Source organism: Haemaphysalis longicornis, unplaced genomic scaffold (assembly GCF_048455015.1).
Source record: "Haemaphysalis longicornis isolate Haplotype H1 unplaced genomic scaffold, Haemaphysalis longicornis Haplotype H1 scaffold_12, whole genome shotgun sequence".
In the NCBI taxonomy this organism is placed as follows: domain Eukaryota; kingdom Metazoa; phylum Arthropoda; class Arachnida; order Ixodida; family Ixodidae; genus Haemaphysalis; species Haemaphysalis longicornis.
Genome location: NW_027526225.1, coordinates 73,180,830 through 73,201,386, shown reverse-complemented (window position 1 = coordinate 73,201,386; position 20,557 = coordinate 73,180,830). Strand labels below are relative to the sequence as shown.

Sequence of the window (20,557 nt, the reverse complement as noted above, 5' to 3'; positions counted from 1 at the left end):
ATTGTCGTGTGTTCGAATACGATTTATATAAATTTAGCAAGTGGTTTCAGGAGCGGTTGGAAAAGCGCTCCACTGCTCGGTAATTAAAATATCACGAAAATGAATTAGTAATGAACAGAAATGTTGCGGTACTAATTATTGGAACTTGGAATGTTGTTTTGGATATTCCCATCTACGTTGTTATGCTTTATACCTAAACTGTCTTTTTCATCACGCAGCTGAGCTCATTGCTGCCGTTGCGCACAACAAACTCTCATCGGCTGGATGCTATCAGAACTGCCTTATATTTCAGCAATTTGTAACACATGAGAAAAATACTGCTGCTCTATATATGGAGCCAGTTTACGTTTTTTATAGTGCTGCGTCACTCCCAACCATTTCCAACCTTCGGCGCACCCTTGTAACAGCTATACAGATACCTGAACACAATGTAAAATACATCGCGCAAAACTTCCAGCAAAGAGCACAAAGCTCCCCTGTTAACAATTTTTTCCACTGTCTTGTGTCGGTGCTTGACTCATTTGGGTGTCGTCAGTAAAGTTTGTACCACACCCTGCGTGCTGGCTAAGGGGGTAAGGCGTTGTGCAGCTACGCCCAATGGTTAAATCACAGATGTGATGCCCACTTTTCAGATTGGGGCACAAAGCGGAAATGCCCGTGTTTGAAATTTCAGCGCGCGGTAAAACCTCCCAGGAGTAAAAGTTATTCCCGAGCTCTCCACTATATCTCCTCATAGCTCTAATGTACCTGCAATGCTTTAAACTCTCTACAAAACTCTTCAGCATTTGGCGTAAAGTCTATAATTGTCCCAGCAATCTCCTCCCGCAAGAATTATGAAAATCCGTTGAGTGCCACCAAAGCTACGCGAGATTAATATCGCGCATAATCGTTCCCTCTCAACTCGCCATTCCACTACCCGACGAAGGCTGCGCGCTTTCTCTCGCAAAGGGGGTGATGTTCTCTTGAGCGGCCTTCGATATATCACAGGGCGGGGTTTTTCCTTCTTTTTCTGTGCAACAGGCTCTGCTTCCGGTTTCATGCGGGACAGTGCAGGCGTTGGTGCATTCTTACTAGCGTGCGCTCAGGCTGCTAAGGAGTTTTTGAAGCTATAAACGCTTGGAGTGGAGTTGTTCGATGGAAAGTTTGAAATATTGAGTTCGTCACTCCAACTATGGGAGCATTCAAAACTGTGCGTACAGCTTCACGTAGGACAGTTAATAGTCAACAGCGCCGACGATGGCAGATCATCACTGGAAATTCGACACATAAACCGTGAAGTGCTCAATGAGGAAAACTTCAGAGAGCGCGGTTTGTTCTCCGGCACCTTTAACGGAGATTCGCGCGCTTACTGCTTCACGTGCACGTGTAATATTGGGCTCAGGTATTCCTGGCAGTGTTATCTAAACGCCGCGCAGGATTACTTTTTATTGTCCTTTTTATGCCAACTCCCCTGTTCTGTCTATATGTGCTAGTTTATAGGAATTCCTGTGTCTTCCACCTACCTTGTCTTTTCGGTTTACTTTGTTTATTGATCCAAATCCGCTTGCCCGATTCTCTTTCCTTAAAAGCGTGCCAGTGCAGAAATGCAAGTTGTTTACGCGAATTAAATATGTACGTCGACTATAATCATGATGAACAGCACCAGTTGTTAAAACTGAGAAAAAAGATATGCAGGGAGCGGGGACCCGAAAGAATGGCTCGGTCCTTTAGGCGGCGGCATATAGCACTTGAGCCTAGGCGGCTTTCCAGGGTATTTGGACGAGAGCTTTGCCTGCTTGCACGCTCGACGGTGAGCACGCCGTACCGTGACTCACACAAGGTACGTACTCACTGTAGGAAACGGCCAAGACTGCACGGTGTTTTACGAAGGGTGCTATGATCATCACCAGCTCCTTTATTGCTTTGGTGTTTTGTCAATGTTACATACTGCTCAAACAGCCCCTTGTTAGCTGGCCTGCTGGATTCTTTTATCAGTTGCACAAATACTGGCTTGCTTATTCGGAAACTACTTTCCGGTATTTCATGCAGTTGATGTCTTGTTCAGGAAAGGTCAACGAATGTTTTTTTTTTTACGTGAACTCAAAGGGACATTTTCCATGCCGGCAGACTCCAAATTTCTACATTGGGCTAGGTTCCTTGCTGGCGGTACATTTAATAGACTTCAACTGACTCCTAATTGGCACTTTACGCTAAGTACCGTGCTGACGGTACATTTAATGCACTTCAATTGTGGAGCTAAGCACCCATAGAGGTATCCGAGCGTGGTACTGGTGGTTCCGAGCGGGCAAATCTTGAAGCTTTACTTTTTCACCTTATCGCTGTCTTTTCGCAGGACACGATCCGCCTGCATAATTAGTCTGTCTTTCATGGACGTGGATTTTTCCTGAGATTTTTATCGCTACTAAATGACATCAATGATGATTAAACACTGAAGGATTTTATAGTGAGAAAATACTCACTAGAAGCCTTGGTGCTGAAGTTTTGACAAGCAGCTTCTCCAAAACCTGCATTCGTGCTGGCCTCGATGCAGACGAGGTACGTAGACGCAGGAGATAAATTTTCAAAGTAAACTTCTCGGTTGTCAGAGGCCTCCAGCGAAAGTGACTCTGAAGGCCACAAATGGGGTAGTATGTTGTTGAACGAATGAACCAGAGATAAATTCGCCTGCGCAGCAGAAAAAGCAATGACAAATACTGAATACTGCTGAATATTGATGAATACTGATGACGGAATACTGATGAATACTGATGAATTTGAGAATCGTAACAAGGGTACGATTAATTGCATACGTAAGGGGTGTCCAATGGCACAAATGCAAGACCTAATCGCTATATCAATGCCGTTTGGTCGTTGTTATCATTCTTGCTACATTGGTTTATATAATTAAGTTATAACAGCTTCTTATAAAGTCACTTGAGTGATAGGCACTACGCTGTTTTAAAATAATCTACTTAATAACTAATTCCAGAAATAAGGGATCATCCCTACAGAGCATTTTTATAACGGGAACATACTTCGGTGAAACCCACAATGTTCTTAGGTGCCTTCATTACGCGTGAATTATAAATATCCCTTTCTTAAACCCAATTTTAGCTAGAATAAAACGCACTATGACCTATTTCGCTTCTGTAATAAGATTACGTGTGAAGGATATCCCGGTAAACAAATATATCTTGTAGTGATACTGTTAACACAGTTCATACCTGCCGAAACAGAACGCTTATTTCCTATATCACGCATTTAGGTTTTCATCAAAGTACCCAAGGTTTCTTTTCCTCTAAAGTTTAATGAAAAAAAAAAAACATTGGCCACTTTGAAAAAAAATCGTAACGTCATAACTGAGAGTAATGGTGTTACATCACTTAAAAACAGACGCTAGATTTGTTTTGTTATGATTAATTTAAACCCTGCCATCATTTTTTTAAAGTGTGATAAAATTAAGCAACATGACTGCACAAACATCAGCTATCTTTCGAGGTTGGCTCGAGCTGACCTAAAACACCTCAGGTTCGGTTGACGTTGAACTACGCCAAAACGGAAACAAAAGAGCAAAAAAGCAGTTGTACGGTGCTAGCATCACCCACACAGTCATCGTAAAGGGAAACCAGCGCCTGCCTACAGTGACTTTGTATTACGCAATTAAAACGTAGGGTTTCCTAGCTCCCGTTACCCCCCATTTGACTGCTTCTGAATACTTTTTCTGGGCTGACTCTTTCGCTTGATGCTAGGATGCCTTCCAGTAATGCGAAGGTTTTGATAATTAAAATGGGTTAGACAAATGATGCCTCAATTTTTTCAAACGTGAATAACGAGAACTCGCGGCATTTTCACGCGATCGCACAATGCGTGCTCGCACCCCTAAGTAACCATAGGAAAACTAAATTAAGACGTGCGAAAGAACAATCTGCTTCCACCTTGTAGCCTGTCAGGGCCCCATTCTTCTGCACAGGAGAATCCCACTTGATCCTCAGGCTGTGTTCTTTCCGCTCTGCCAGCGTGATGTTTTCGGGAGCTTCTGGAACTGAATGCACAATGATAACGTCATGGCGAATCTCCTTGTACGGCTTTTAAAGACGATAGTTAAACTTGCGCCATTTGAAAGCAGAAAGTTTGGTGTCTGTCTGTCTGTCTGTCTGTCTGTCTGTCTGTCTGTCTGTCTGTCTGTCTGTCTGTCTGTCTGTCTGTCTGTCTGTCTGTCTGTCTGTCTGTCTGTCTGTCTGTCTGTCTATCTGTCTATCCGCCTGTGACTGGATTCAGCCACCAGGCCGAAGGGAAATAGAAGCTGCACAATATGTTTTTATAAACACCGCCAAATCTGAATGTCTAAGTCCGGCGGCAATGTCCCTACTTGTCAACATAGTTGAACAAGAACAAAAGATAACGCAAATATGAGACAGAAAAATTAATACATAGGTGACACTGGCATTGTTTTTCTATTACAAATTTACGAACGCTTGATGTTTGCGATAGCAAATAAAATACTACGTTGACTGCAGAAAAAAACAAAATTAAAGCGGTTCCACTCATTGTGAAAGATGTCGGAAATGCAGAGAAGTGGTTCGCCATAATGGGCTGTAGCGCCGTTATCTGCTCACTCTTACCACCCATCACGCTTTTCGCCGCCCTGTCTCATTCCTCTCTTGATGAATTCAATAAAGGTTCTTCCAACGCATTGCGAATTTCCCGCCTTCCCAGTTCTCGCGCACCCCCTGCCTGAAACTGCGCCAGCGGGAATTCTGTTCTTTTTGTGCTTGTTTTTCCTCCCGCACGTCCTGGCGTTGCAGTGCCACATTTTTCTCTACCTATCTTAAAAAGCAATCCAACCAGCATTCCTAAAATAATGAACGCGGGCGCTGCCGGTTAACTACGTTTACTTTCCCTCAAATGTACCTACAGTTTTATTTGCGCTAAACTAAGTGGAAATGTATGACAAGCGCCAACAGGTCACAAGTTTCGAACGCTTATGACTATATAAACCGCTTGGCTTTCGAAGCTTCTGTGGGACGCCGCGACGACAGCCGCTAAGATGGAACGCCGTCGGCCTCTACTTGAGACGAACGAGCGAGCTACGACGACAACGGGAGCCCCTAAAGTGCTAGGCACTTAAAAAATTAAACCCGTTCCACTCAATGTGAAAGCTGTCGGAAGTGCGGAGCAGTGATTCGTCATAATGGGCTGCAGCGCCGTTATCCGTTCACTGCTACCAACCAACCAATGGCATTCACATTTCCCGCCTCGAAGAGGTCGCGCGCCCCCACCAACCTCCTTTGCCCCCACCAAGGAGGTTAAAAAAAATTGCTGGAGTGGAAGGGGCGCCCGTAAAGGGAAGCCGCCGCGACGCCATCTTGCTAGGGGAAGCAGACGCGCAGTCGCTGCAGCGCGCGTTCCGTGCGTGCACGGAAAAGTTTTGTTGATTCGCGTGCGCGCCATGTAACGCGATAAAAACAAGCATGGTTAGTTCATGCGTGGCTTACGGTTGTGCAAACCGTGGGAAGGCAGTGCCCGGAGTCACATTTCACACGTAAGTATCACGCGTGCAAGTTTATTCCAAACTAGTCATGCTCGTTGCATTGTTGCGTAGTATTTGCGCTTACAACCTTTAATTTCGTTGCTGCTAGGTTTCCGAAAGACGCTGAGTTGCGAAGACTTTAGGAACGAACCTCCTTGCCCCCCACCTTGAAACGGCGCCAGCGGGATTTCTTTTTCTTTGCGCTTCCGTTTGCTCCCGCACGTACCCGCGTTGCACTGCTAGTTTTTTTCGCGAACTATCGTAAAAACCAGCCCAAAGAGCGTTCCTAACTAAATGAACGCGTGCGCTGCTGGTTAATTACTTATATTTTGCCTCAAATGTACCTACTCTTTTCTTCGCGCTCAACAACGGGGAGATGTGTGACAAGCGACAGCGGTTCACGAGTTTTGAACGCTTATGACTATATAAACCGCTTGCCTTTCGAAGCCTCTGGGTTACGTCGCGACGACAGCCGCTACGATGGAACGCCATGGGGCTCTACTTGGGACCAGAGAGCGAGCTACGACGATAAGTGGACCCCCTAAAGTGCTCTGTACTTAAAATTCACTCGACTTTGCCAGTGTGATGTTTTCGGAAGACTTAAACTGAATGCGCGATGATGACTGCATAGAAAATCCCCTTGGGCCACTTTTAAATACGAAAGTATTTTTTAGGCTACTTAAATTAATCTGTCTGTCTGTCTGTCTGTCTGTCTGTCTGTCTGTCTGTCTGTCTGTCTGTCTGTCTGTCTGTCTGTCCCTGAATTCAGACACACGGTCCCAAGTGATACGAAAGTATTTTTAGGCTACTTAAATTAATCTGTCTGTCTGTCTGTCTGTCTGTCTGTCTGTCTGTCTGTCTGTCTGTCTGTCTGTCTGTCTGTCTGTCTGTCTGTCTGTCTGTCTGTCTGTCTGTCTGTCTGTCTGTCTGTCTGTCTGTCTGTCTGTCTGTCTGTCTGTCTGTCTGTCTGTCCCTGGATTCAGACACACGGTCCCAAGTGAAGCAGAAGCTACACAATGGGTTTATATACCAAACAGCTTCTTATACAATGACGTGAATGGTAGGCGCTATGCTGTTTTGAAATATTCTTCTAAATAACTTATACCAGCCATAAGGCATCATCCCTACAGAAGACGTTTATATGAGCAGCACACCTTGGTGACATTTGCATTGTTTCTTTATTAAAAACTTAATGGATGCTTGAATTTTGCGATAGGAAATGAAAGGCTGTATTCACTACAGCGAGCGAGCGAGCGCAGCAACTTTATTAAAAATGCCTGCAGAACGATTAGCCGTCCGATGTAAGGAAGGCGTCACCGTGACGCGGCCATGACGTCGTCCCGGCTGTTGGCGCCTCTACTCCGGCCGCGGCATCACTACTCCCTTTGGTCGACTGCGCCTGCCCCTGTTTTGTTAGTATAGTGTCCTCCTCGTTAGTATAGTGGTCAGTATCCCCGCCTGTCACTACAGCGAAAACATTTTCACTCCTTCGTCTACTATCGCCCCCGCCACTATTGCTCCTGGCGGAATTTTAACAAATAAAACGACAACAGTAACGGGAAGTTCCGCAACATAGGTTCCACGTTCTGCTTGGTACGCACGTGGAGCACGGCAACATGGCTCTATAAATGGAGTAGGGTGCCTGCGTTCACGTGAGTCCCAGCTACATGTAGTACGAATGGGCGAAGCCGCCGCCAGGCACCGAGGACTCCTGGCTGATGGCTGAGGGGTAATGGACGGGGACTTCCACCACTCTTACTCCCAACCCTTTACCGGTCAACCATAGACGCTTTCTCTCTCTTACTCTTTCCGTGAATCGAGGCCCCCGATCTGGACGAGGTAATCGAGGCCCCCGATCTGGAACGAGGTAAATTTAAATTGACTGGAGCAAACCTCTGGTGTGTTTATCTTAATAGGAGCTAGACGGGAGAGGAACAGCATGAGAGAGAGTGGGACAAAGAAGGGAGACTTGTCACTTGGCAGGAGCGCCATACGCCTATCTTCCGTCGACGGCATTTGCAATGAAAGGAACAGATACGCGGCCAATTTTTTGACAAGTTTTGCAAGCTGTAGATTGTAATGTCGATGTAACGGCGTGGCAGAGTCCGATCAGGTGGCGTAGGCGAGTAATTGAACCACAGTTAACTGATCAGTAAAACACACTGACGTGTCGGCACCGGTATGGCTTCTGTACTTACAATAAAGGCGGTCACCAGAGTTACTTAAATGGGCGTATACCAGTGAGTGCTTTTATTGGTGTTATGGAAGCCGTAGCGCTCCCGAAACGTTATTTTGCGTGATTGGCTTTTCAGTGGCCGTGCTTCAAGACCTGGGTAAGGAGTAGAAGGCGTTTAAAACAAGATCGCCTCCTCACTTAAAAACGTGTCATGCCACAGACATTTTCAGCATATAAAGGAGTTATACAGCGGAATAAAAGCTACAGACGCTTTGTACACCTTCACCTCAAGTGTGTGTCCCCCTTGCTATGATTGGACAAAAACTGAATTTCAGCAAAATATTGTTTTGCGTCTTCACCTTGGCGCCCTTCCCGGAATGGGTACAAACAGTTCCTAAGGTAACACATTCATATGCGTTTGAAATGCTGCCGAATCGGGCGGCAATTTTGACTTTTAAATATAACGCCCCGTACATATCCGATAACGTTTCACGGCATGACAAAACGAAACATTTACCCGACGTTTTGCTGCTGAAGTTCTTGCAGACAGGTTCTCCAAAACCCGCGCTTGTGCTGGCCTGAATGCAGACTTCATAAGTCGATCCCGGGGTGAGGTCTTTAATAGAAAACTCAGTCGTGTTGGAGTCCCCCATCACAAAGGACCAGGGCTCCCACGATTCGGCCGGGACATCATTGAAGGTGTGCATCAGAGTCAAGTTTATCTATACGAGAGGCAAAGGCAAAAATATTTTTTTTTATTCCTAATAGGTGAAGCCCTGTTACCAGTAGCCTGTACTGTCCCGGGAAAAAAACTACAGAAGAGCTTCGGAGGCTTCACGCGCATTCCACAAACTGTAAAATAACGAATACCCCTATCAAAAACTCTTCATTGTATGATAATTATTTGAGAAACATGACACAGCTGCCATTCTTCAGGTATTTATGAACGTAACGAGCCAGCGTTCAGCTCAATCGTACTAAAAAGTTGAGAGTGTGATATGACGGGGGCACAAATATTGTAAAATTTAAGTTTCGGCTTTAGCAGGGCAGGTGACAATACTGGAACGAAAATTGCGTAACTTGAAAGCCCCAGTGATGCACACCCACTGTATAACAGTCCGCGGAGAAATGCAACCAGTGCAAAACTGCCTCGATTGCTATACCTTAAAACGCTTACGTGGGACTATTGCGTGTCTCCGCAGTTGTCTCCGAAGTGAAATTGCCTCCGAAAATGGCTAAGTTATGAAATGGTAGCAATTATGTAACTGTTGAGACTGAGCTATTTAGGATGCATTCCGTAGAAGAAAGTAACGTCAGGCCATCACCTACACACGTACTGAGGAACTGTGTGTTATAGTATTGTGAATGGTTATTCATCGCCACAATTCCTTATCGCTTACTATAAGTCGAGAAAATGCCATGTTAAATTTTTCCACTAAAAAAGTAAAATTTAAGCTAAACAGTGTACAATTTAGGGCATACAGTTTCTATAAAATCAGTCCCAGTGTTTCGTGTCTTACCAAGAAGGAACAAATGCGGCAGTGTTTTTTGTGCTCCTCTAGCTACTCCAATTTTTTAGAGTTCCCGGGGATAAATAAGGTCTCTCTGGAACAATTCATTAGATTGCTTCTTTTACAACTAATGCTAGCTCGCTCATACAGTCAGATGTGTGTGACGCATGATAACGGTTACTTATGGAAGATTTGGAACGAAAATTTTATTATAGAATTTTGATACACTACGTAGCATCCGCAGTAGAACCGCCTTCGTCGCCATTTCTTACGCGGTGTCCGCGCAGAGGCTAGCCTACATACGTGATTTAGGCCAGATGGTTAAGCGTGTACGTTTGGCTTTTGATTGTGTTTGGTGCCACTCGTGGCTCATATTTTCGCGCTAATGACTTTCTCTTCTGCAGTTAGCTCATGTCTCATCAAAGTCGTTTTCTGCAGCATGTTCATTTATGGTGTTCTAGTCGGACTTTTGTGCTGCTTGAGACCGACGCACATGGCAGTCATTTTTTATTTTTGTTTCAAGACTTTTCAAGACACTATTTTTAACCCAGGTTTTATTTTTATATTTTAAGAAAATGAGTGTGACACAAACATTTATTCAAAAGAATGCTGTAACTTTCGTTTTTGTATTTGTGATTGTTAATGCCCAACCGAAGCTGTCTGCAAGGAAAGTAATGACGTGCATAAACTGCGCCACCAGTGACAGTGGATTAGTCGGGTTTTCCCTATATACAGTGGAACTTCGTCATTACAAAGTAGTACCGGAACAGTTTTTTAGTTCGTTATATCCGATATACGTTCTAACAGTAAAACATAAAATCGGTTAAAACCAATCTCTAATCCATTATACAAAAACGAATTATTTCAACCTTCGAACCTACTATAAACTAGTTAACCCTTATCTTTCCCCTTGTGGAATTTAGAGCTCAATGAAGAAGAACATGAAAGGTGAATTTGCAACAAAAGAAAGTTCGGTTCACAAAACAGCCCTGCGTTCCTACTTTTTCGAGGAAGGATGGGACCTTTGTCTGGTGGCTATTCGCTGCCCTGAGCAGGATTAAGCTTTCTACAGTTTCCACGAACAAAGGGGCCTTTTCTACTTCTGCAGCTTCGAACTCCCGGAGCTTTTCGAAGTAATTTTTAGCCTACTAGTCAAGCATTTCATCGTTATATCCGATTGTGCCCATGGCTCTCACAGTTTCACTTTCGTTGTAAAATAATGAGTGCAATTGAAATGAAGCGGGACCACCCAAACCTCGTATTTAGTTCGCTATACCCGACAATTCGCTATTCCAGTTTCCGTTATAGCGAGGTTCAACTGTATATTTTGTCTTTAAACTCGTTTTTGCAGGAGGAACATTGATGGCGCAAGCGCTTTTCGGACCAGGCCACGGCATGGAACTGAGAAATGTGGGCCGAAAAATCTGCTGTGGGTTTCTAGATAAACAATGTTAGGCATTACAAAAGGGAATTTGTTTACCCTGTAGTCGTCCACCACCCCATTAGGTTGATGCGGAGGATCCCAGTCAATGTTGATGCTCTCTTCCATCTGCTCCGTTGACCGGAGGTTTTGTGGAGAATCTGGAACTGAAACCGCAAAGGTTAGTGTGGCAAGAGGTTCTCAGTGTTCCTTTTTGGGTTGCGTAGAATGTGCAAACATCGCAAAAAACGCAAGAAAAAACGTAACAAAAACAAAACAACAGAAATATAAGTTTTTCTGTGCCTTTTGTGCCACCTGCAGCATAGCTTCATTTATTGTGTTTTAATCCACTCAATCTGTCACCATTGAAAATAATCAAACACCTAAATAGCTTGGTAAATTCTGTTTGCGCATTCTATAAGGATTACCAGTTTAGCATGATAATTTTGCAGTAAAGGTTACACTTTCACATGTTTTCAATAAATTATGAGTAGGTAACGCAGCAGCTCCGATATCCTCCGATGTAGAGTCTTTTCAAAAGTAGCACACCTTAATCTCACTGCAACCTTTCGTACTCATTAGGAGAAAACGTTTTCCACAGTATGGAAGAACCATAAAACAACGTATTTTAAAGTTTTTCGTTGATAACAACCCGCGCGTATTGCTCAGCCGACTTGTATTCAAATATGACGTTCCCTTGCATCAGATCTAAATACTATCCAACAAGGTGCACAAAAAATAGAAGCGATACAACATTCTCACAACTTCTCTCCTACGCATTTCCATCCGAACGGCTTCATTTGCTCAAGCTTCGTTTCTAAGCTATTTCTATGGTTTGGCTTCTGCTGTGAGGGTACCACAGCGCAAGCGCGACATAAAATTGAAAAATATTTTATATGACCTGGTAATACATAGCAGGTTCTTTTGTATATTCTATGCCCCCAACCAGCAGCAAAACTAATTAAAATATTACTTAAAATATTTCGGTAGCGTTTGCGAATTCAGGGTAAAAGGTTATTTATTTAAAAAGGGAGAAAATAGACATGACCCGAACAAGCAGGAGCTTTGGGCATTTGTCTGGGAAGAAACTAGTGCACTTTTTTTCGCTGAATGGGAATAGTGAAGGCTTCAAATCCGATGCGTGCATGCGTGTCCCTTCTTTTAGCCACATTTTAGTGGTTATACGTGATGGCCGAACGCCAGGGTGGGCCGAGCAAGGACTACTTACCCGAAATCGTGGTACTGAAGTTTTGACAAGCCGCTTCTCCGAAGCCAGCGGTAGTGCTAGCCTGAATGCAAACAAAATACGTAGACCCCGGAGGCAGATCACGCAGGTAAACCTCCGGCTCGTCAGATACGTCCAGTGCAGCTGACTGTGGAGACCATGCATCTGGCAGTACTTTATTGAACGTGTGAGCCAGAGAGGAGTTTGCCTGTGAATTAGTTATAAAAATAAATCACAAAGGATTATTTCACACTGGCGTAAAGCCAATTCAGGTAAAATTTATGACAGGATATGCTTAATGATGTCCTCGTGAGAGGAGCACTATTGCACAATTTTTGGAGCCTGGAACTTGTCCTAATTGTCTTGGCGTCATCAGAATTGACGTGGCCAGCAGTTTCTTCTGAGACAACTAGTTCAAAGGAAGTGATATTTAAATTTCTTCAGCTAATAAAGTGTTAATTACGGAACATCTCGGCTCAGTTTTTTGCGTGCGGCGTCCTTGAGCAAAAAAAAAACGCAACTGTTTTTACCTTGTACCCAGTCAGGGCTCCGTTCTGTTGGAGAGGATGGTCCCACTCAATCTTCAGGCTGTGTTCATCCTTTTCCGCCAGCCTGATGTTTCTCGGAGCCTCTGGAACTGAATTTCCCGAATTGTTAATATTTCTCAAGTCACCTATGATTTTCTCTGTCTTTTGTTAAGATGTAGACAGTTCAAGTATTGCTTGCACCACCGTGTTTAACGGCATGCAACAGATCGCTCCTGCAATAGATATTAAAAATGCTCTTTTTACAATGAGCTGTTATATAAACATTGCTATATTATTCATTACACGTGCACCTGTAAATAGATGCCATTTTATACTCACGTACGGATATCTCATTTTTGTGTACAGCAACTTATAGTATGCTAAAGCAGGATCGCGTTCTTTTCAAGCCCACCGATATCATGTTGCTTGCTGCAACAGAATTACAAATTTCCTAATTGGTACGTATAAAATTCCATCGCGTAAGACGCACCCGATGACTGCTACCTCCCCACTATGCGTGAGTCATCGTGCCGTAATACATTACACCCTAATTCAACGCTCACGCCGTGTGTATATTGCTCGGTATCTTTCCACTCATGTTTTTTAGAATGTTTTTGCACACTGGCTGCTACATGACCTTGCGAGGGGAACAAAATACTTACGAAGCACTTGTCCTTATTGTTATACCCGTTTCCCCATTGTACTATACTATGCCAGACAATGCGAGCACATCTGTTCGTCCTTGGGTAGTTTCCCGCGGCCCCGCGTGCAAACATCAGTTGAATCAAACAAGGCTCAGGGGGCACTCATGTCTACCACCACAATAAAACACATCCTTCCCGTCGCACATTTTTGTGTTTGCTTTCTTCGAACTTGGAATCTTGGAAGCCCGAAGAAGCAAAAGAAGGGCATGAGCTCGCTGTTTCTCACCAAGAAAACAAAACAGCGCGCAGGAAGGAACGAAAAAGAAATAATAATAATAATAATAATAATAATAATAATAATAATAATAATAAGAAGAAGAAGAAGAAGAAGAAGAAGAAGAAGAAGAAGAAGAACAGAAGGAGGGGGAAAACGAAAAGGCAATTTTTTCGTTCTGTTGTGAGAGCTGTTTTGTTCCCTGAAATACGCAAGAAGCAAGCACAGTCGAACACGTTTTGAAACATTGTACAAAAATTATTCGATGTTTTTTAGTACCTTCTTCCTAATTACTTTGCGTACATCACGGGACGTAACATTGTTAACAAGCAAGCATTTACCAGACGCTTTGGTGCTGTAGTTGTCACAAACGGCTTCACCAAAGCCAAAGATTGTGCTGGCTTGGACGCAGACTTGGTACGTAGATGCCGGAGTGAGGTCTTTGAAATGATAGTGTGCTGCGTCAGAGGCCTGTATCAATACAATCTTAGGCAGCCATGACGCTGCCCGCATATCATTAAACGTGTGCGACAAAGTCAAGTTAACCTGCAGAAGAGACAGAACAGCAAACACGTAATCTGTAGTTACTGGTCAAGCACTTCGAAATGACGGCTGGTAGGAAACTGAAATTCAATTTTTCAATGAAGGACCCATTTTTTCTTAATTTAGGGTAGTAGTGATTGATGTTGTCAGCGCTGATGACCGAATTATTTATAGCTTTGTTATGACAAGCTAGTCAACACAACTAAATATAAAACTAAAACTAAAACTATAACTAAAACTAAAACTAAAATTAAACTAACTAAAACTATAAAACTTAAAAAAAACTCTACCCTTTTGGGTTCGCTAACAATACTGTCAATTCATTCTCCTACCTGGTAGCTTGTAAGTGGTCCGTTACTTTCGAGAGGCGGGTCCCACATAATTATGAGGCTCTTTTCCGTCACATCGAACAAACCAAGGTTTTCTGGAGCACCTGGAACTAATACCCGAACAGCATTATCTTTGTCTGTTGTTAGAGTTTCTCCGACATATCACACGTCACTCGGTATAAACATTTTTCTGGAGTCACAATGTTTTAGGGTATTATATGTTCTAGATACTACAATGCAAAACCTCAAAATACATTTTATAAATGAACATTTGCTTCCGAACGTGTGAATTCCGGCATACCTGGAGGCAGTTTTGCTACAACAGGGAGCCAACCTGTATTGAAGCCAATACTTCCCATATTGAAGCCGTTAAACTCGTTAGGTTACCCGTAATACTGAATATACTTGAGGTTATGGGTGATTTGTTGCACAGAGATAAAACTAGAATCCACATCTACCCCGTTTAAAACGTTGAAGCAGATCAATCATTTCAATGACTGAAAGCCTTGGCTTATTTGAAGTGTACAGTGCTTGAAGGGTCTATTCAACGCATAAATTCGGGCTAGTTGGTGATAGCCCCTGGTCTCGATGAATGGTCTCTTCCAGGCTATCGGGAGCGCCTTCATTATTTAGATATTCCATTCCTTATAGTAGGAGAAAGAATGATTCGTTTAGATATGTTTCGTCTAGAAACGTTCGAACAAACATTTGAAGAGAGATACTTTTAACAAAACATACAGTTTAATCATTTCATTAAGAAACAGGTTAACACGCTCACGACCCTATCGGATATAACTACTGTTTAAAAACAAATATTGTTTGCTTTAAGCTTAAGCTTTGCTCACTGAGAAGGCTGGAAATACAAGCGACTCTCAATTACCCTGCTAGCTTCCTTACATCCCTCCATGCCTAATATTATTGATTTGATTGAATGTAGGGTTTAACGTGCCGACACCACCCAGGCGATGAGGCGCGCCGTAGTAGAATGCTGCGAATTAATTTTGACCACCTAGGGATCTTTAACGTGCGCCAAAATCTCGTACACAGGGGCGTTTTTTTCTTGTTGCCTCCATCAGAAAAGCAGCCGCCATGGCCGGGAATCGAACCCACGTCCTCGTGCTCAGCAGCACAATGCTTTAGCCAATGAGCCACCACGGCGGGTCATGACTAATATTGTTCTGAGCATGCCTACTCCGACCGAATATCATCAGAAATAACGTAATACGACTAAGCACTCACCTGAAGCCTTCGTACTGAAATTCTTGCAAACTGGTTTTCCAAAACCAGCGCGCGTGCTGGCCTGAACGCAGAAAAGATATGTAGACCCTGGGATCAGGTCAGACAGGTCGAACTCGTTGCTTTCGGATGCATTCAGAGTCGCAACGATTGGAGATATTGATTCCCCTTCTATATAGTTGAATGTGTGCGCTAGAGATGAGTTCACCTGCGCAGCAGCCATGCAGACGTTTATAAAATGTTGCAATCATTATTTCTTTCGAAGCAATACTCTCATGCGGCTGGAGACAATACTGCCTCGTAGTATTGAGAAAATGGGAAAACATGAGAAAATGTTAAACTGAAAAAACATAAGACAGAGAAAAATGAGAAAACATTTTGTGGAACTCTTCCTTAGAGTAACCGCTTTAGTTCGTTCGGTGCCACATTGAAATGTCAGCCTTTAGAAAAGCGTGCTACCGCGCCTTAAAATAGACGTACCGAGGAGAAAAATTGAACAGTTATGGTGGCAGCCAGGGAGTAGAAAATATTTAAAACACTCCGTTAAAGGTCTAATCCGACTCAGTCTTCGAGGTGGTATCAAAATGTTCTTACGCAAGCTCTATTTAAAAGGAAGTGCTATGCTCATCTTTGTGTATACTACATCAGCTTCAAAATACTCTCCTTGAACGTCAACTTAACTCTCCCAGCGTTTCCTTCACCGGTGGGAGTTTCGTATGCGAGTCACGAAAAACACCTTGTGGTACTCTTACTGCACCTCCGCAGTGGTTGGAAAACGACGACAACTGGGATTACGCTAACATTCTGGAATAGCGCCAGCTGAGCCCGGAAAACAAAATCTAGCAAAATTTCGTGACTCAAGAATTTCCAAAATGCTGCAGTAAACAATCATGCGCCGTTTTAATATTTAGAGTATATACACTCGCTACCCGCCTCATAGTTCCTCAGTTACTTGTCATATTGAACCAAATAATTCTGGGTACGTATGTGGTAGCGAAAAAAAGGTTTAAAAATATCCTTGATAACTTATCCTGTTACGCCTACGGGGTTCTCAGGTCGTGATATCGATAAAAACTAGCGGAACGAAAACGTTCTCGCGTGCATTGGATTACCACATACTAGAGAACATCAAAATTGAATGCAAAGAAAATGATAGCAGCTTGTTTGGCACAAACAATCATGTTTCTTAAAAATGTTTAGCGCAAAAACCAAAGACGGCACACAAGAAAGGAGGAAGGACAAGCGCTTATCCTGCCCCCGTTCTTGTGAGCCGTCTTTGGTTTTTGCGCTAAACATTTTTAAGAATCATTGACCAACTAGCCCCCCAACAAGTTTTGTTGAATGGCATGTGGGCTGCTGTTGCAGGCATAATCAAAGTTTTTCACCTTGTAACTGGTCAAGGCCCCATTCCTTTGTCTCGGGGCATCCCAGAGAATTTTCAGCGTGTTTTCTGTCTTTTCCGACAATTGTACATTCCCTGGAGCTCCTGGAACTAAAAGAAAATACGTTTATTCGACATCTTTTGTTTTTACGCGATTCTTCTGTTACCATAAATTAGGTTGACGGAAATTAGCCGCGAGTATGATAACACTTTGTGAGGTACACGATGTTCGGAAGCATTTTTCAGCATCTAGCATAGTCTTCGGAGTTCTGCTATTTGTCCCGTAAAAAGTTGGACCAGATTACTGTTTTTTTTTTGTGCACAATAGCGGGCGCTTTCTCTTTTTTTGCGTTGCTGTCCTTACAGTTCTATTCGCCTCCTTGGCTGCATATGCAGTCTCCATAGCTGGAATTTCATGTATTATCCAGTCCTGATAATTACTCAGTGAAGTATACAAATACTTGGCATATCAAACGAATCATTGCAATATCGTAGTAGTTATCGTTTATTGGACAACATAAAGTCGAATATGTAGTCTTCAAATGATGCACACCAATACTTAAGGCATAACCGTTCTGGCATAGCCATACTCTGCTATAACTGTTCGAGAACTGCGTGTTTTTTTGTTCCCATCAAAACGAAAACTTTGTTTTCCTTTTGTTTTCTTCCATCAGAATTATTGCATCCCGTCGGATATTTGCATGCCATGCCGTTTCATTGCTATGTGGTATGAACACCAAAGTTAGACGGCGTCATTCCGCATTAACCTTGTGTGGCTGTTGCATAGAGAGTTAGAATTTCTTTCCTTGAAGCAACAACGCTAGTATAACATATAACAACAAATACCATCACTATATATATATATATATATATATATATATATATATATATATATATATATATATATATATATATATATATATATATATATTGTAAAGGAGATAGCCGACGCCTGGGTAGTCGCTTAGAGAGGGGTTTATTCACGGTCGAGGCGTGCACAAGCAAGAGCCGAGAGCAGGGTTTCGCGAGACCAGGCGCCGAGCGTTCTTCTGCTTCTTCGTCTTCTTACACCTGATTCACCGCATACACGCATAGGCAGATAGCGCTGCGTTAGTTCTACTTGCTCTGAGGCGTCCGCTCATACTCTTCGTTACAATATATATAATATGTTGACAGAGTATAATTAAAGTAGAGCAGACTCTCACTATAATCTTTGTGCATGTGCACTCGAATAATACACAGACAGGAGTTTTCTATTTGGCTGTATAGCTTCGGGGAATGAAATGAAAACTACTTATTCTCCACTCCCAGCACAAATACAGGTAATATCTCTAAGTCATAAAGCCCCTTATTTTAAAATATATGCAACTGTAATGACGGCGCAATTTTATCATGCGAATCATTGGCTCCTTCTGCACCATTCCTTGAAGACATACACCTCTGCCTCATGTCAATTAAATGAAACAGGAAGCCCAGCAGAAGACAAGACAAAGCACTTACCCGAAACCTTTGTACTGAAGTTGTTGCAAGCGGCTTCCCCAAAACCTGCCTCAGTGCTGGCCTGGATGCAGACCAAATAAGTACAACCCGGACAAAGGTCGCTCAGTAGAAATGAGGCTGTTTCGGATGCATTCACAACAACCGACATTGGCAAAGGTGCTTCAGCTGGAATCTCATTGAACGTGTGGATAAGAGTCGAGTTCACCTGCAGAGAAACATACGCGTTAATTTTCTGTTTTTCTCCGTCCTTACCCCAATGCGTTCGAATATACTGCTTCCCTCTAGTGGCCGATCGCGACTTGTAATTTTTTGCCTGGGTTGTGCAACCTGATTAGGCGTGTTCATTAAGATAAATAACGAAAAGCCAAACGTAGACCGAAAGAAGCCAACATTGATCCCGAACTTCTGCTGGCCTAGGTTCATTCTGCCGAGTCACAGCTTCTGTTGTTGATGCCTTTATTCAGGGATAACCACGGTGTACAGCCAACGCTAAATTAGCACGCTAGACTAAATAAGAAAACGTTTTGCTGAACTCTTCCCTAAAGCTAATGAGGAAGCTGAGAGAGAGAGACAGAGAGAAAGAAAGAGAAGTTTTATCGTAACGCGAAAGTATGGGGTGGATGGCACGGCACCAGCCCTTGTGGGGCAGGGGGTCCTACAACCTGGATGCCCAAGTTCAGGCTCGATATTTCACCCAGTGATGTCCTCCCCCTTTGCTCCCAGGTGTCTTTCAGTCACTGTGCAGGCGCTGATGATTCCTTGTGGAAATAGTGTGAAACCACAATCTACTGATTTGTTTTGCGCGAGATGTTTATAAGAGCCAGTTTGAAACGGTTTGACATGATATATGTAAAACTCTTAAATGGCTTAGCGGATCAAATCACTTAGTGCACAGAGGGTTTCACTCCGTATTATGGCGTGTATGATTACACTGCCGGAGCAGATTCTAAAAATGCTTCCCTTACATAGGACAGAACGGTACGTCTTAATTACGTAAATCTAAGTTGCTTTTACACTTAAATGCGGGGCTGCCAGAACAAACCACATATTACCCCGACATCTGTTACATACCGCTTTCGAAAAACTCACCTTGAAATTAAAGTTCCATTTATCAGGAATACTATACACGAGTTTCTGAAGATAAAGGCAGATTTGGGAGTGGTGAATATTTCATCGCGTGCCCAAGTTTGACGTTTAAAGGCCTATATTAATCACATTTAGGCTCTTTCTAACTGTGGCCGTATTAGTTCTCCTTAAGAGCACCAGTCCTGTGCTTTTGATAACATACTCTGTGCAACTGTGCCGACCAAGTTTAAAGCATCGTATAAGATAGTGAATCACATTTATGAAAAACTAGTCCTGACCTTTTAATAGTACACTTTGTGCAACTGCGTACGTTAATATGATAACATTGTATAAGCTAGTTAATCACATTGATGAAAAGGAACTTCCCCAATCGTGGCCTGCTGAACCGGATAATTATTGTTCAGTAGTTTCTCGTATATACTGAAACATGGCCTGCATATTGGACGCACAGAAAAATATTGCCGGATGCTTCGAAGGCACCTGTCACACCCCCAGGACGCCTCAGAAACATTTGGCCAGGAAGTTCATGCACAGAGGAGCTCCAGGGTCCCAGTGCCGGGAGTAATGTGGTTGGCCATCAGGAGCAGATTAAGTGCAAGCTGATGTAAATGCACGGTACCAAGGCACTTTTCTCCTGTCCTCGAAGGGGGCACCAAAGCAGCACACTGCTGTTTGCCCACACACACGCCCACGCACACGCACATACGCACGCACACGCACACACACGCCCGCACTTGCGCACGGACATACACACATTAACCTATATATTTACATATTGCGATAGAATTATTCTGGCGGTGATACTGATTACGGTAATTAGAGAAAATAATCTGAGTACGTAGCCAAAAAAGGTGTAAGCATGTCCTTCGTTATTAGCTACATACGCACGAGCATTCTTTATTAAACAAAATTGAAATAATACCTATTTTTTGAAGCAACAAATTTGAGTCCGAGCTCGTGGCAGTTCGTGAAGTAAACAGAAGAACAGCATGATCATTACCAAATGCAAATATAAGGTGTGAGAGATGAAGCCAGGTGTTCGTAGAAAAAGCAGAAATCAAATCCTCAAACCTGGTAGCTGACCAGTGCTCCATTCTTTTGCTTCGGAGAGTCCCATCCAATCTTCAGGCTGTATTCTGTCCACTCCAGTGATCGTAATCTTTCCGGAGTTCCTGGAACTAAAGTAGACACCCTTT

The 20,557-nt window shown here is 43.2% G+C and overlaps 1 protein-coding gene across 1 annotated transcript in view; it reads right to left on the bottom strand.

Annotated features, from left to right (window-relative positions):
- LOC144162811 (phosphatidylinositol phosphatase PTPRQ-like) overlaps positions 1-20,557 on the bottom strand; it is a 49,669-nt gene that overhangs the window by 14,729 nt on the left and 14,383 nt on the right. The window contains exons 7-18 of the mRNA XM_077693476.1: positions 20,433-20,539; positions 18,276-18,480; positions 16,780-16,886; positions 15,398-15,602; positions 14,162-14,268; positions 13,628-13,832; positions 12,372-12,478; positions 11,845-12,049; positions 10,677-10,783; positions 8,203-8,407; positions 3,915-4,021; positions 2,460-2,664 (exon numbers count right to left, since the gene is read on the bottom strand). Of these exons, the coding sequence (XP_077549602.1) occupies positions 2,460-2,664; positions 3,915-4,021; positions 8,203-8,407; positions 10,677-10,783; positions 11,845-12,049; positions 12,372-12,478; positions 13,628-13,832; positions 14,162-14,268; positions 15,398-15,602; positions 16,780-16,886; positions 18,276-18,480; positions 20,433-20,539 (1,872 nt within the window). The remainder of the gene's footprint in view (positions 1-2,459; positions 2,665-3,914; positions 4,022-8,202; positions 8,408-10,676; positions 10,784-11,844; positions 12,050-12,371; positions 12,479-13,627; positions 13,833-14,161; positions 14,269-15,397; positions 15,603-16,779; positions 16,887-18,275; positions 18,481-20,432; positions 20,540-20,557) is intronic.